At 41.8% G+C, this 17,596-nt stretch overlaps 2 protein-coding genes across 3 annotated transcripts; both read right to left on the bottom strand.

The window, feature by feature from the left end:
* Positions 1 to 721: 721 nt before the first annotated feature.
* LOC308312641 (uncharacterized protein) lies at positions 722 to 16,473 on the bottom strand. Of its 2 annotated transcripts, none has more exons than XR_013963794.1 (6): positions 16,258 to 16,473; positions 14,343 to 14,423; positions 12,270 to 12,368; positions 10,681 to 10,782; positions 2,655 to 2,954; positions 722 to 1,819 (listed from the first exon to the last, which is right to left on the bottom strand). XR_013963794.1 is itself a non-coding variant. In XM_080759304.1 (6 exons), exons 2-5 carry the CDS (start codon positions 14,410 to 14,412, stop codon positions 2,908 to 2,910), a joined length of 318 nt encoding a protein of 105 aa, XP_080615430.1. In that variant the 5' UTR covers positions 14,413 to 14,423; positions 16,258 to 16,473; the 3' UTR covers positions 722 to 1,819; positions 2,588 to 2,907. The 2 variants fall into 2 exon arrangements, 1 of the variants encoding a protein (XP_080615430.1); XM_080759304.1 differs by having other exon boundaries at positions 2,588 to 2,954.
* LOC308313383 (uncharacterized protein) lies at positions 3,709 to 6,000 on the bottom strand (the record flags this gene model as incomplete). Its single annotated transcript, XM_080760482.1, has 5 exons — positions 3,709 to 3,722; positions 3,940 to 4,173; positions 4,387 to 4,449; positions 5,549 to 5,678; positions 5,794 to 6,000. 5 exons carry the CDS (start codon positions 5,998 to 6,000, stop codon positions 3,709 to 3,711), a joined length of 648 nt encoding a protein of 215 aa, XP_080616608.1.
* Positions 16,474 to 17,596: the final 1,123 nt, after the last annotated feature.

The raw sequence follows: 17,596 nt of genomic DNA, 5'->3' as shown, positions 1-17,596 counted from the left end.
CAATAGAGCGCCGACATCACTCGCTCATACTCTCGATTCACCTGGTTCACGGAAGTAATTTCTCTATGGAGAATAACATGGGGTGATCTTAATATCGTCTAATTCCTCATGCCAATTTCTCATGCCTAACTGGAAGTAACCTCGTGTCACCAGGCTTTCCACCTTGGAGGAAAGCCTGGTCTGTGTTACAAAATTGCAGTGTGAACCGGTCTGGAGCAGATGATATCGTTACGTCATGTTGTAGTCATTGTTTTGTAGTCAACAAGCGCTATATCCATCAATCTGGAACTTCCTTTCTCTCAAACTGTTTTAATTTTTCCTCCCCTTCATGAGTTTTCATGTGTCGGTTCACATGATACATCCGACTAAAGCCTTTGCCACAAAGTGTGCACGTAAATGGTTTTTCCCCTGTATGAACCCTCATGTGAGTCCTCATGTGTCGTTTCACGTGATTCATCAGACTAAAGCTTTTACCACAAAATGTGCATATAAAGGGTTTTTCCCCTGTATGAATCCGCATGTGTTCTTTCAAATCACACTTTTTACGAAAGCTTTTGCCACAAACTGTACATGTATAGGGTTTTTCCCCTGTGTGAATCCTCATGTGTTGTTTCATATTATTCATATCACGAAAGCTTTTACCACAATCTGTACATGTATAGGGTTTTTCCCCTGTGTGAATCCTCATGTGTTGTTTCATATTATTCATATCACGAAAGCTTTTACGACAATCTGTACATGTATAAGGTTTTTCCCCTGGGTGAATCATCATGTGTTTTTTCAGATCACTCATCTTAACGACCTACTAAAATTCATGTCACAATGTTTTACAGTGGAAAGGTATTTTTTCCCCAGTGTGAACATGCTGGTGCCTTTTCAGGTCACCTGACTGAGTAAAACTCTTTTTACAATGTTAACACTGGAATGTTTTTTCTCCAGTGTGGATATGCTGATGTCTCTTCAGCAGAGTTTACTGATTGAAACTCTTGTCACAAAGTTTACAGTTGAAAGGTGTTTTCTTCAGTGTGGATGCGCTGGTGTCTCTTCAGCTGAGTTGACTGACTGAAACTCTTGTCACAAATGTTACAGTGGAAAGGTTTTTCTCCAGTGTGGATATGCTGGTGTCTCTTCAGCAGAGTTGACTGACTAAAACTCTTGTCACAAATTTGACAGTGGAAAGGTTTTTCTCCAGTGTGGATATGCTGGTGTCTCTTCAGCAGAGTTGACTGACTGAAACTCTTCTCACAAATTTTACAGTGGAAAGGTTTTTCTCCAGTGTGGATACGCTGATGTCTCTTCAGCATAGTTGACTGACTGAAACTCTTCTCACAAATTTTACAGTGGAAAGGTTTTTCTCCAGTGTGGACATGTTGGTGTCTCTTCAGGTTAAATGGCTGATTGAAACTCTTGTCACAAAGGTTACAGTTGAAAGGTTTTTCTCCGGTGTGGATACGCTGATGTCTCTTAAGCAGAGCTGGAAGGTGGAAACTCTTGTTACACAGTTTACACTGGAAGGGTTTTTCTCCATTGTGGATACCTGCACTTGTCTCCCCCCAATCGTCACTGTTTTCAGTGACTTCAGTGTCATATTCAATTTCAACTTCAACTTCAGAGCAGTGCGAAGAGATCATGTCTTCATCAACTTCACTTTTCACTGCTAGTAATGTCAAAATTGACCCACCAGGCTCCTCTGGTATTTGAAGTAGCTCCTGCTGTTCTTCTTCCATGTGTGGAGGCTCTGGTTCCTCCTGGAGCAGACTGGGGTTCCTCTCCTCTTCAGGAGAAACCTCCTCTTTACACACAACCATGTGCAGGATGCCTAGGAGCAGAAAAATAATAGAAAAGTAAACACTGGATTCCATGGGAACATCGCCCATTTTTACTCATCTTTGAAGACCAACGGAATATTTTGTACAAGGAATAGAATTATGCCATGTCATTAAGTGCTATTCAATAAACAGAACTTTGCACAGAGAAATGTGCACTTGCAGTTTGGGCAACTCGAAAGCAAACTCCACATGTCCCAACATTGTATTTACGTGCCATAGTGTCAACCGCATCGGATCGGTGGTTAGACTGGAATATTCGCCGATACCGATATGACCAAATAAGGGCCGATCCGATACTGATACAGTATGGGGACATCTCTGATTTAGAGTAGACAGTACAGTATACATGTACCGTTTGTTTCCCTGTCTGTAGACAGAAAGTTGAATGCATTTTGTGAAGGAAGAAAAGCTCAAGCAGAACTTTCTCAGGCCTTTTATATTTACAGACAAAACACATAGCACAGAAAAACACAACACCAAGACAAGGTCCCCACTTCATACAGAATGATCCTATCAAATGACATTTCTACATTCTTACTAATCTTTTGATTAGTTTAAAGTATTTTTCATGTAATAGAAAATGGCATGAATGAAACAGAATATATACAGAAAGAGCAGACCTGAGCATTGAGCACTACTGGCTTTCACATAAAAAAATAAACGAATGAAAAAAAAGTCAAAACTGTCGTATATCACAGTGTGATATGCGTTTGTGTGTGTCTGTGAGAGAGTGATGAAACTTTTTAAAAATAGTTCACCTCTGTGTGGTACCTGTGGAAGCATGGCAACTTGCACAATGGCATTTTACAATCTTTACAGTAGTACCGTGACTCTCTGCGGTTATTGTTCCTTGAACAGACCCGGCACCGCTTCGTTGGCGCCGCCTTTCCTTGGCGCCCAGGGCCAATGGGAACCATTACATGGCTTGCGATGTCTCCATTCAGCCTGCTCTTGGGGTCTGTTCTTGGTGCCCTGGGATTCTGTGGTTGTAACCGGGGATCCCTGTATGGTGTTGGTGCGCTGGGTGGATTGTCATCATCACCTGCTTCCCCACCCGTCCAGGATGTGATGATCCTTTTCATGAAGGAGAGTAGATCCTTCTCTCTGCCCTGAGGATTTTTGGCTCTGTAGATCACAAAAGCATTGAAGATACAGATCTCAAACAGGTAGGCCACAAACTTAGTTGTCCACTTGTGAAACTTGCGGACATAGGGGTAATAGGCAATTTTCTGGTCAAGCTTGTCCACGCCATTCATCGACTTCTTATACGCCACAATGCAGGCAGGCCTCTCTTTCTCCACACCCTCACTGTGGCCTCTCTGCCTCACTACGACCTTTCCCATGTCAGCCTGGTGGAATGTGGAAACCATCCTGATGATCTTTTTGTCCCGCCAAGCCAGAACTATCACTTTGTCATTGTGACGGGCAATGACGTCTCCAACTTCCAGGTCAGCATGTTTCAGCTTATTTATGTCTGGTGGTTCACCCCTATTCTTTCTCAAGGGTCCACACACATGGGTCTTCAAATCGAGGAGCTTATCACACATTGCCACACTGTTGTAGAAGTTGTCCATATACAAATTATGCCCATATCCAAGAAGACCACCTAAAAGAGCGACAATTGTGTTTTCTCCACAATAGGGCTTCATGTTGTAACAGTATCCTGTCTCCGAATCACAACAGATGTACGATGTCATGCCATATTTCACAGACTTCTCGTGATTGTTGTTCACTTTGAAGCTCAAGCGCCCACGAAACAGCAGTGCACCCTCATCTATACAAATGTTTTTGTCTGGTTGATACATTTCCTGGAATTTGTTGACAATGTAGTCCAAGACAGGACGGATTTTGAACATCTTGTCGGTACCATCACCACGGTTTACAGAGTTATCACTAAAATGAAGGAAACGCCAAATTAGTTGAAACCTGTTTCTACTCATGGTTTGGCCAAAGTAGGGAGTCGCTACAATGTCCTCTGTGGACCAGTACATAGCCAGCATAGGTTTCCAAACAATGCCCGTGAGGAAATGGAGCCCTAGGAACGTTTTGAGTTCTACCCTGTCCACTGGTTTCCAGGATAGAACCCTTGCATGTGGCAAGGCACTCTGACCGACGTCAATGCACTGCTGGGCATACAAGTTGGTCTGGACAACGATGCGATCCAGCAGTTCATCTGTCAGGAACAGCCCAAGGAAGTCGGCAGGATCATCAGACTGAAGATCAGCGGCAGCAGCACGAGGTCCAGGGACTGCAGTGAAAGGGATGTCCTGTGGGTACCAGTCCGCCGTTTCCTTCCAAACAGGATCTGCCTGAAGCTTTGTACCGGCCCTGCCACATCGCGGAACTATAGAAATACATCGAAATATATAATTAATATACAAATACACAGTTGTTATTTGTGTGATGTGCACATAGTATTTTTTTTTTCACTGTCTGCTGACGCTGTTGCGCCTTGTACTCAAGCTTTTGATTTTCAGTGCAGCACTTTGTAAACCTTGAGTTGTAAAATGTGCTATATAATATGGATTAGAGAAAAATAATTGTTTTTTGTCGTTACCTCCACTGTCAACAGATGGCGGTGCTGTGCTAGTGGACGGCTCGTCCTCCTCCATCATCATGTCTGAAATCACAGTAGTACAATTTAAAATGGTGCACAAAAATGTAGGCATGTAGGCAATGTAGCTCAATGCAGAGACTGTGTAGTGTCTCAGTAAACTATAGGATCATATAGAATGCAGAGGCAGTGTAGTGTCTCAGTAAAGAATAGCCCGATCGCAGGACATCCTATGCAGAGGCAGTGTAGTGTCTCAATAAACTATAGGATCACATACAATGCAGATGGACAGCCTCATTAAGATTGAACGATGACTGTGCCATTTTTGCCTAGCCAAAGCATGCCTACCTGCGAATTTTGGCCGGGAATAGGCTAAAAATAGAACAAAAACATAATTATAACACCAAATTCGGAGCACGGGCATTGTCCCCTCCCCACGCTCATCCCCCCACCTTCAGATACCCTATGACACCCCTGCTTGGAGGTTTAAAGTGGTTAAGAGTTCAGCTGTCTGTGTAATTCAGTATGGGAAGACACTGAGGGAGACCAGAACATCAACCCTGTTACTGTCAACCCCGTTTAATATCCTGTTGTCAACCCCGTTACTGAGAAGTCAAGCCTGTTACTTTTATAACTTGCATTCTAATATAACTTAATAAATTAAAAAGCAAATGTACAATCAATTCATCTCATACAGTATGTTAATTAAAAGGATCGGTTATCCACACAATTCTTATTTTGTTTTGTTTTTCTTAAAAATATATAAAAAATAAAGGTGCTGTATCAATTGCAAAAATGCAGGTTGATCTCTGTGAAAAAAGTAAAACTCATCAATATTTTCACTTGACAAACACACTGGGCATAGCAAGAGGAATTAATCTTTCATATTGTATGCCATGCTTTTAAAACATTTTCAAAAAGTAATTTAAATGTTGGTAACAGGGTTGACAAAATGCTGATTAAAGTGTGAAAAAATATAATAGCCTGAGATGGCACGGCTCACGTTTCTGATAGGTGAGGATCTACTTCATCCAAAAAAAAGGTCTTACATTTTTATTTTAACCATCAAACACTGAAGATGGAAATTGGCACGTTTTCGTAGAATGAACCACATTAATTTGATTTAATTTAATCTAAAACATTGACACAATGTACGTATTCTTACCAGGACGTCTGCTCAAGCCGTCGTCCTCTTCTCTGTTGCATGGCACCCAGTCTTTATCATCACCACCACCATCATCTTCATCTGATGAATGGTCAGACTGGGACAGCCGGGAATTGTATGGGCTCTCCGCCTGACATGTAAAAACAGCAGCAGAGTATACAGTCAAACACTTAAAGGGATAGTATATCTATTCATAGCAATAGCAAACAATTCATACATATGACATGAAAAATTAAATTCAATACCTGTTCACGAAGATCAAAACATGGACGTGGAACTCTTCCACTACGCTGTGTGCCGGTCCCAACACACATCTCAGCAGTTCCACTCTCTGGCATGGCGGCCGCGGGATCACTCGGTCCCGACGGTATGGGTACACTGTGTTCCTCCTCGTCATCGGAAAGCTCGGCGTCGGTCTCCACCAAAACCTTCTTCTTCAACGCCAAAGCCATCATTTCTTCTAAAGAGCCCTCCCCCGCGCTTGCCTCCCCTCGTCTTTTCATTCATTTTCGGCATGGCTGCCGAAAGACGAACCACAAGACGAACAAACAAAAATAAACTATAGGCCTACTAAACTACTAACTACTATTACTAATACTACTACCTGATCGCAACAACAATAACTCTCTCAAACACAACCCAACTATCTTTTTCTCGCAGTCTCAACTCACTACATCAACTTCCCAGAGGGAGACGGAGAACGGCTCTATTTATGCTGTTTTGTTTGATCACGTGGTTTCCAGTGTGACCTCAATGAACTCAATGACCCAGGTACATTCACATGTTGCGGAATGCTGTATATTATCATAATCCACTGTAATCAATAAAACATGAGAATCTCGTCACTGGCATTGGCACTAAGGGTTGCCCTCCTGCTAAGGCTGGGCGATATGGCAACATTTTCCCATCACCTATGTTGTGATATAAGTTGTTCATGTACAGTACATCTAAGTCTGTGTACTTGAACTTGAGATACAGTGTACTTGATATGTATTGTGTACTGCCTGTACTATAGCATACTTTATAGATAGGCTAAGAGAGACATATATCAGCGTAAGGACAGCCTTGCTGCATTAGTCATTATCATGTCACGTTTCTATGTCTCATATCTTGTTGTCACGTCATTATGATCCAGCACTATATGTTCCTGTTTGTGTAATAAACGTTGTGAACCTTTAGTGTGATACTGTCTTGTGTCACGTTATTGTTCTCCCGGGCCCACCGCCGCAGTCGCCATACCAAAGGAATAATTCAACTGGATTATCACACACTACCCAGCCTGCACGCACTAATACCAGTCTGTCAGAACCAGACGAGGGTCCAGTTTAGAAACTACAACAACCTATAATCGTCGATATATTCGTGCTATAAAAGCAATGTGAGAATAGCTTACAGCAGTGGCGTATCTAAAATAAGGCAAGGCCAGGTGGCCACCTGGCCAAATCCATTTGAAAAACACGCCTGAGAAAAAAGAGAGAGGACAAACACCAGACCTGGACACATCTCGCCTGCCCAAAATGTAATTCCGGGAAATGCCACTGGTTTACAGCGGGTCGCGAGTCGAAAGAAAAGCTCTCAATGCGTTGCGACAGCGATGCGTTGAGAGCTTGTAGATCTGCCTGTTTTTGCAGCGCCGTTCGCAATGCGTTGAGAGCTTGTACTTTGTCGTTATACAAAATAACCTAGATTACAGGCAAAATGAACTGAAGTTGAATCAGTGCGTTGAATCAGCAGCAACAAGCTAAGCTAACACCTGGTGTTAGTCACCTGGTAATCTACACAAGAGTAAAAGTGAAACGCCAGTCAGCACCATCTTCATAATAGATAAATACACAAACAGACAGAACTGAACTATTATTTTTATTATTATAAAAAAGATATATATATATATATATATTTTTTTTTTATATATTTTGTTATTTATTTCAAAAATATCAATATATATTATATATATATATATTATATTATTATATTTTTTTTTTTCTTGGAGCCCAAGGCCCAGCCCGGCCCTAATACGTCGGGTCAGGTCTGGCCTGGTCGGGTTCGGGCAGAGTTTGAGAACTCTAGTACAGTAGCCTCGGTCCCAGCCTTACAACTTCGCCGATGCTGCTGCTGGGGCAATGGAGCATACCATTATAACGGGAGGAGGGGGTTTCCACCCAGCCGCTGTTACGAGTTTTCTGGCCCAAATTGATTCGCATTTTGCTCACATTTACATTATTTCGCTGTATAGGTTAATTGGGCTACATTTGAAGAGTTGGATTTTCGAAGGTTGAAAATTATTTTGCAAAAGAAAAACATTGCAGAGAAAAAAAGTCTTCTAAATCCTAAAAGATTTCTGTAAAACCTCTGTTTCTGTCAGTGGTGCTCAACCTTTTCAAGGACTCCCAGAATTATCTGTATTTGGCCGCAGGCCGCCATCTCAAAATATGTATTTTCCAGGGACACCCCCAGAAGTAAAGATTTGAGTTAAAAACGTTCGCTCTGAAAGAATATATATTCAAAGATTTGCACCACATTTTCACGATTTTTCAAAAATAGCATATCTACAAGCTACGAGATCTGCTATTTTTCAATAGCAAAATTATAACAATCCTTAAAACACCAAAAGGGGTTCCTGTCCTGAATGGGATAATGTTTCTGCAGCCATGTCATGATGCGCCCACCCTAACACAAAGTATGTCCACCAATTATACCTCCACCTGACCACTGTTGAAGCACAATACTTTCACTACCAATAGTGCACCTAGCATTGATTGATTGATTGATTTATTAACAGTTTGCAGAATTAGAGTACATTTCAAGTACAACTCAATACCATAAACTAAAGCATTACACTTGTTTACAACAGGGCCTACCATTTTCAATTAATCAAAGCAACTGTTGAATGTGATAATGAATACCTTGAAGCTGGAAAAGAGAGACTTACTGAGACCTGGCTGGTCTTCAGGTTCCTCCTGTTTCATTGATACGGGTCTGGCTGGGTCTGGAGAGTTCATCTCTACACAGTCTGGTATGAAGGATGAATTAAGAATAGAAAGAAACTCCTTATTTGAAACTTCAACAACAACAGATACAAGATCAAATACAAGGTTCAAGGTTAGCTTTATTGTCCCTTGCGGGACATTGGTTTGCAGCCAGATCATAGTAAAAATACACACAAAACCACACAACAACAACATTCAATACAAGACTAAGAAAAGGGCACTAGAGACAGAGAATTCATGACATACAGTAGTAGCAAAGTCAGTAAAAGTGCATTAGTGGGCAGTATGTGCAAAAGGGCAAGAATAAAGTGCTATCTGCTGTTCAGTAGTTGAATAGCAGCTGGGACAAATGATAATTTGAACCGATTGGTCTTTGTAGTGGGCACCCTCAGCCCACGACCTGAGGGCAACAGTTCAAACTCAGACCGAAGTGGGTGATCCGATACCTCCAGGAGGGAGGAGGCTCTCTTAAGCATCTGCCTCTTGTACAGATCTATAAGTTGGGCTACACCACATGCATAGCTACATAGATACAGTATAAATATATGAATTTGATTTAATTTAATCTAAAACACAATACAAATATTCTTACCATGACGTCTGCTCCAGGCGTGACGCCTGGAGGCGTCGTCTTCTACTCTGTTGCATGGCACCCAGTCTGCATCACCACCACCACCACCACCATCTTCATCTGACGAATGGTCAGATTGGGACGGACGGGAATTGCAGGGGCTCTCCGCCTGAAATGTAAAAACAGCAGCAGAGTACAGTCAAACACTCTGTCTAAAAGGGATAGCATATCTATTCATAGCAATAGCAAACAATTCATAGACATGACATGAAAAATAACAAAATTCAATCTACAAGCTCTCAACCCGTCACAACCTATGATCTCATAGAATGCAGAGAGACAGGGTAGTGTCCTCTAAATCCTGACTTCACTCACTCACGACTCACCCCTGATCCCCTGATTCCACGACAGATACAGTCTGTTTCTGGGATGATGCAATTATTTTGCTCTCATATGAGGCGATCTAAAATCCCCCTAAAATTTTAAAAAGTACACAAACACGTGGACTTAGCGCCCTTTAGCGATATTGACATCAGACTTCGGTTCACATAAAATTAGGAGAGACAGTGAAGTGTCTCAGTAAACTATACGATCACATAGAATGCAGAGAGACAGTGTAGTGTCTCATTAAACACTGTCATAGACAATGAATAGCAGTATATATAGTATAGTATTGAATAATGACAAAATTCAATACCTGTTCACGAAGATCAAAACGAGGACGTCGAACTCGGTTGCTATGGCGTGTGCCCGTCCCTGGATCGGGAATCAAACACTTTGTTTTTAATGTTTCTGCAGCCATGCATCCTGATGCGCCCACCCTAACACAAAGTACGACCCCCACCCTTAGGGCCGATTCACACTGATATTTTAGAGCCGAAACAAAGTGGCTCTGGAAAGGTCCTATAGGGACAAAAATCTGTTAGGCTCTATAAAAGTCAGTTAATGTGTGTGTGTGTGTGTGTGTGTGTGTGTGTGTGTGTGTGTGTGTGTGTGTGTGTGTGTGTGTGTGTGTGTGTGTGTGAGAAACATGGCTTGTTAAAAGAACGCGATGCAGAGGAGAGGAGAGGAGAGGAGAGGAGAGGAGAGGAGAGGAGAGGAGAGGAGAGGAGAGGAGAGGAGAGGAGAGAGGGTCTGACAACACTGCAGCCAGACCGCACGGCCAGCAAGAGGCAGCTGGGCTGAATGAATGAGGAAATACGACGTAATGACGCAATGATTCCGGCTCATCAGACATTCTCAGTGGACGGTTCCCGCCCTCCGAACCTCGAATTACGTCACGTTGTAGAGTCTACAGAACCGAACAGAGTTTCATTCGGCTGTAAAATAGGACTATGAATCGGCCTGTACACCAATTATACCCCCACCTGTGACCTGACCCTATGCATATCGACTGATTGAATTCTTTGTTAGTCAAAAACATGTAAATAACATGGTACATTTAGGTACATTTAGGCCAAAAGGATAACACAAAAGGTCCTAGGGACTTGTTTCCATTGTGGTCCTATAATAACCGGCTATAATCATTGTCATGACATTATTTGCCTAGAGTATTGTTCAGTGAAAATGTGTACCGAGTTGTAGGTGGTCTTCCGGTTCCTCCTGTTTAATAGAAATGTCCATGGCTGAGTCTGAAGAGTTCGTCTTCACCTGCAGTCTGGACTCCACACAATGGTCTGAAATTGAAAAATTAATAGGACTTTAAAGGGACATTTCACAGATGGAAGAAACCCAATATTAATAACAGTAGCACTAAATCTGCACCCTATGGCAGAAACATAATGACGTTTTTGACTAGGGTTTGGCTGGATTGCTGAATTCCTACAATGACCATAATGCTTGTGGAGAGGGGGAGGCTGCATGGAGGTGTGACTTGTAGTCCAGGAAGAATTTATTTCTTCCTGGACAACATTTCATGAAAAAGAAATTATCATGAACATGGCGTCAGGACTAAAATATCTATAAACACATATTACACGCCCAGGGGTCCTTGAGGGAGTTCCATGGGGTCCCCACCTAAATGATAGTTTGGAACCAAATGGACCCTTATGGGTCTGTAACTCTGAGAACCAATTTGTACACTCCCAGAGTTAAATTTAAAATAATTACCATATAAAGTGGGGGTCCCAGAGATAGACATGCCAGCGAATGGGGGTCCGTAGCCTAATGCATGTCAAACTGGTGTGGTCCTTGAAATGTAATGGTTTGAGAATCACTGCTAGAGCCGTCAAAATCTTCTCTCACTAGGGGTCACTGGCATATCTTTTCAAATGGGGGTCTGCAAGCTAATTAGTGTAAATGTGGGGGTCCCCTGTCAGGTGTAAAGGAGCAACTTAGTCACTCAGGCATAAAGGAAGCATGAGTTCAAGTCCGTTGCTCTCCCCATATCCCCCATATATGGGGACTTAGGCTAGCGGAGGGTGTGTAGAGCCCAGGATCACATTAGATAATTGACACAGGAGTGAAAAATGGGTTACAAAATCCTGGGATAAAAATTATAGAAAAATAAATGTTTGGGGGTCCTTGAGATAAAAAGGTTTGGGAACCACTGGTCTAAGATTTGCAGACACCTAAGCCTAACTCTCCAACATATGAACCTTGCTTGCAAAGAGAACGAGATTGATATGTTAGGATAGACATCTCGCTTAATATTTATAGCAAAACACACCAACAAGGCTAAAACTACAATTTATCAGTACGGATCCTCGGTCACAAAAATCCAATCTAGACTGTGAGATGTTCAGTTCAGATGTAGCCAACATGATGGAAAGTAAGCCATCGGTCAACAAGAATGGTAAAAGCAATTCATTTATTTTGAAACATTTTACTTTCAAGAACTCAGGTGAGGAACACAACAAGAAATACTGTTCAAGATTTATGGCGCCCTGAGGGCGAGAAGCGACCTCGCCTTAAAGGGCGAGGTCGCACTGAAACAACAGAGCTTCTTAATACGGCACAGTTGAGAAGCAGGAGTTAAACTATTAATCTGGTGTCAGTGAGGTCAGAGTTGTCACCTGTCATGTTACCTTTATATCACATTGAATTAATTGTGTCTAGTTCCACACTGTTGAAGCACAATTATTTCACTGCCAATATTGTGCAGCTGTAGCAACTCTTTTATGTGACAATAAACACCTTGAAGCTGGAAAATAGAGAGACTTACTGAGACCTGGCTGGTCTTCAGGTTCCTCCTGTTTCACTGAAACGGGTCTGGCTGGGTCTGGAGAGTTCATCTGAGCCTGCTGTCTGGACTCCACACAGTCTGGAAAGAAACAATTAAAATCCTAGGTGTTTAGGATAAATTAAGAACAAAAAGAAACTCCTTATTTTAAACTACAAAAATAACAGACAATAAGGAAGGAGTAACTATTTGTTTTTTACTTTTTTCACGTCAAGCTGCACAACATCTTAACCCATTTAGACCCGAGGACAATTCTACAAATGTCTTCTAAATCCTGAAAGTTTTCTGAAAAACCTATGTTTCTATGTCAGTGGTTCTCAAGTTTTCAATGTCAAGGACCCCCAGAATTATCTGTATATGGCCGTGGACCACCATCTGAAAATATGTTGTTCCAGGGACCCCCCAGAAGCAAAGATGAGAATTAAAAACGCAAGGAATATATGAAAAGATTCGTGCCAGATTTTCATGATTTTTCAAAAATAGCAGACCTACAAGCTCGTAGCGCAGCACTCAGTGCCGCAATATAAGCTTGTAGATCTGCTATTTTTCAATAGTTAACCCATTCTGGGCGGGAACCCCTATTGGTATCTTACCCCCTCAGGCCGGGCACCCATATTTGGGTTCTGTACAGTATGTACAGTATTCAAAAATGTAAATTTTTTGATGCTGCTATATAAATATTTGAAGTTTTTCAGAAACCTTAGGTCAGGATTTAGAGGCGTTTTTAGAATCGGCCTTAGGCCTAAATGGTTAAAAGGTTAAAGTATAACATAATGCTTGAAACACCAATGGGGTTCCCGTTTAAAGTCGGGGTGCAAAGTTTTGGCATAAAAATTACACCACAGGCAGTGGTGTAATGGTGATTTTTTTCCCCCCTGTACCACAGGATTTTAATGACATCACGTGCGCACATGCGCACTCCCACGCATACGCCTATACATAACACACAAACACAAAAGTAGACTTAAAATAATCATCTTGGAAAGTGTGGTGACCCGGGGTTACTTAGGTTTGACTTCTCTTGAATCTAGGGGGACGCGTTCTAGCGTGCACCCTTCCATACCTGCATTTTGATACCACGGCATGGTACTGCGTTCTACGAGCATGACACCACTGACAGGACTGAATTTATTAAAGAAATCCTTTGAGCACAGCACAAACGTCATCACAAATTAGTCCCTCCCCAACCAGTCCAATGTGCATGTCAGCAACGGTTACTAAGAGAGGACACTTGGCAAGCGTTCCTTCTCACCCATTGAGATGCACATTAAATGGCGGTATATAAATAATCGATCATTTCAGTAGCAAGAGATTCTAAATCTAGTCAACCATGCCTGCAGTAGGCTATGCACTGGACAAATGTGTATGACATTAGTTCAATAAAATAGACATACAACAAAATATGTTTTGATCAATTCAGTCCTGCAATAATTCAGGGCCCCTCGCCCTGATAGAATGTCATCCGTGCACAGCGATATTTTACTAAACACACGTTTTCTGCCAAAACTTTCAAATGGATACGAAACTAGAGGAAAATATCCGACTCCAAGTCTTGGGAAATAATTATTGGGTGAGTACACATGCAGTGCGGAGCAGATTTATGTTGCGCATGTTACTCTGCTAACGGCTCACGGATGGGACCGATCTTTGTCTGTGTATTTGGAATACAAGAAATGTATGTACAGTATTAAAGATCACAGACATTCTAGGGCTAGCCACTATGATGACCACGGATATGCTCTAAATGTGTGAAAAACATATTGTTGAGGGGCACTAGCCAGCTTTGAGGGATTGTGTAAATGCAAACATTGTGTAAACACAAACGATGAAAGATGAAGGTGAGGACACAAATTGTACGTGACTGGCCGGAATGAGATTATTTATGATGTATGATAATAAGAGTGCCCTTCATTCAATTCACACAGGTGTGATTCTTTATTCCACTAAATATTGAATATGTTTTAATTGAAGCAGCTCTTGTACTCTTGTAATTGTTAAATAGTGCATCTAGCAACTGTTGTGAACACCTTGAAGCTGGAAAAGAGAGATACTTACTGAGGTCTAGCTTGTCTTCAGGTTCCTTCTGTTTCATTGATACGGGTCTGGCTGGGTCTGGAGAGTTCATCTCCACACAGTCTGGAATGAAACAATTACAATCTTAGAGGAGTTTAGGATGAATAATATGGGAATGTCATGATAACCAGTGTGGTTGCCGCGATGCAAATCTCACTTGCAAATGGATCTCCATATCCATATGTGGAGCTAGCCGCAATTTGCAACTCTAGATTTATTTTATAATGGGATGAATCTAGAGTTGCAATACCCTCCATTGACTCTGCACTCATCCAATTTGAGTTTGCGATCTGCTTGTATTAAACAACGTTAACACCAACATTGCAGCTCTAGGCCAAGCTTGAATTATCCTCTTTCAATCTGCCGAGCTTTTGTTTCATACAAATCCACCGTAGACATGTTATGAGCTACTTTCTGTCAAGAGATTCTGTGCAGGTGATTATTTAAGTGTTGGAGTTTGGAAGCACTGGTTTTTTTTTCTAAACAAATGCTTGGCAGATTGAAAGAGAATAATTCAAGCTTGGCCTAGAGCTGCAATGTTGGTGAGATAGAGGGTCAATAGTCAGTAGAGGGTATTTCGACTTTAGATTCATCCCATTATAAAAAGATCTAGAGTTGAAAATTGCGACAAATGTGGAGCTGTCTATCATCACTTGGATACATCTGACCTCACTGACACCAGATTAATACTGCTTCTCAAATGTGCCGTATTAAGAAGCTATGTTGTTTCAGCGCGAGGTCACTTCTCGCCCTCAGGGCGTATTACTGGCGTATATAGTAGCTATACACTATAATTCCCCATAGGTTTGGGGGAGTGCGAATCACACTGGCCTCAGTTATATGCACAAAATGTATTCAGAATTAATTAATTAATTCATACCCAACATGGAACCTGAATACAAGTATTCCTATTCCTCAATTGTTTACATTACCAAAGCATTCATTCGGAATATAACTTTGGACTATAGAGATGGCCAACCCATAGAAATGATTAACCGAAAAACACTAACAGCTATTATCTGATAAAATAAATAAAAAAAAATATTTTGAAGCGCAGTCCCTGCAACCACATGCGACGTCCTCCACCCAAAACAACCCCGAACTAAAAAACACAGCATCCATACACCCATACCCGCTGATGGGTTTGTAAATAGCGCATTTTATTATGGGGGAAAACACCTGGTGTATTTGTATTTTTCTAATGGATATTCGTGGAATAAATGCACAGGGACCCTACGTAAAGCGAGGTCCAAACTTCAGAAAAGCTTTATGGAGGGTTCTGAAAGGGGCTAATAAAATGTCTCCAAATGGCCATCGCTGCTTGGACATGGGGCAGGGCATAAAGCACTATACTCTACTATAAGGGAAGACATATGTGTAAAATAATACATCTATTTTCTATTCCAAACTCCCTGTAGCATTCGGAATAAAGTGTTTATATGGTGATCCGATTCAACGGTAGGCTATATACCACCCCCCCCCAGACCGGAATTAAAATTCATTCAGAATGGGATATTCTATTCCAATTGAGGTGCATGTTTACATGAGCATTTTTATTCTGATGACTGGAATTTCTGCATGTAAATGGAGCCACTGACAGAATCGGTTTGGTGTCTCTCAAGTGTGTGTGTGTGACTGATAAAAGACCAAAACATAAACTAGCATAGGCATACATAGTAGGCTATTTATAATGATAAATGAGTCTTTGTTTATTAGGATTATAAGGCCATAATTGTGCTTGTTTTTCGAGGAGAGATTTGGCTTATTTCTCTCGCAAGAGCTGGCTTGATTTTGGAGATGGGGTTGGCTCATGAGAGTGGTAGGTACAGGTGCTTGCTTGTTGTGGATCAAAAACCTCAAAGGACACTTCACTCCTGTATGAGTAAAAACGTGGTACCTTAGTTAACGCTCCTGGACGTCCCTCAGCAAACCGTCACAGGTCAGGTCTAGCAGGCAGCAGGTTACTAGCAACGGACTCTAGACTAAGCTAAAGCTACCTTAGCATTAGCAATAATATCCCGCGAAACAGTCTTTGAACTCCGTGTGGAAATTCCTCCTGTTTTCACAACTTTACACAAACTGTCGTACTCGTACTGACTCCAAACATATATAACACAAACTTCACGTTCACTCTCTGCTGCTTGTTTGGCTGTCGTTCACCACGGACGTTGTGGGAAGTGGAACTGAACTGGCTGGGTGGGAATTATGTGGGCCATGCGTGAGGATTTGGGGAATGTGTTTTTGTGTGTTGAAAGTTGTTTTCAACCCGGAGGAGTGCTCTGGCATATGCAGAAGGTGTAAACGTCAGCTGGCGTATTGCTGCCCCCCACTGTTGGTCTCGGGTACTGTCCATATTGCTATATAACATAAATTCATACTAGGCTGATGTACTTGTAAATACTAGTAAATAATACCATAGGTATTATTTGCCTTGCCTAGCCATTCATTTAGTGTCAGGTTTGTGTCCTGTCCCCTTTCACCTCCCTTTCCCACAACAGTAGGCTATAGCTATCAAAATTAATGTGAAAACCTACTCTCTCCACACTGAGATTTGAATGACCTCTGACATCCTGAGAAACATACAGCTGTCTTGAGGTTTCGTCATGTGGAGCTGCAAACTAAGTCCTTGGGCATGGGTGTAGGTCTGGATGGCATGCTGCTCATTCTTTCTTCCTCAATGCAGATATACATTGCGGAGCTATTGAGATATGCAGGGCAGGCTTACACATTTTGAGCATGACGGAATTTGCTGTTTTGGCTATGTTGGTGCGTAACAAACACTGAATATGTGCGATTGAGCCAGTTGTGCGGCCTGCCCTCCATGGCAGCTGTCATTAGAACTAGAAGCCAGGTCAAGAGTTTCTTTCTCCACCAAAGCAACCTGGCTCTTCAGTGATGGCCAGAACATGTGGCATAGTGGAGTGTAGGGAGATTTCTTTATTTATTTATTTATTTTGGGGAGGGGGGGTTGCCCTTCAACCCCACAGGTTGGAAATGAAAGATTGGCTGCACTCATCCACGAGTAAAAAAAAAGATGTGAGCTTTACAATAACAAGAAGTCAGACAAAATCATCCGAAGAGCACATGAGGCTACATAGGACACTGAAATCAGTATATTATTCTTATTTAAGCAGCTCCCCAATCCCGTAAAATTGCAATGTATCTACTAACCTGGAGAATCCACTAGACTAGTCAGTCGGCAATGTCTGGATACTGTATACCAAAAAGAGTGGACA

Source organism: Protomyctophum bolini (genome assembly GCF_963924005.1).
Source record: "Protomyctophum bolini genome assembly, chromosome: 3".
In the NCBI taxonomy this organism is placed as follows: domain Eukaryota; kingdom Metazoa; phylum Chordata; class Actinopteri; order Myctophiformes; family Myctophidae; genus Protomyctophum; species Protomyctophum bolini.
This window is presented reverse-complemented; position numbering and strand designations above follow the sequence as displayed.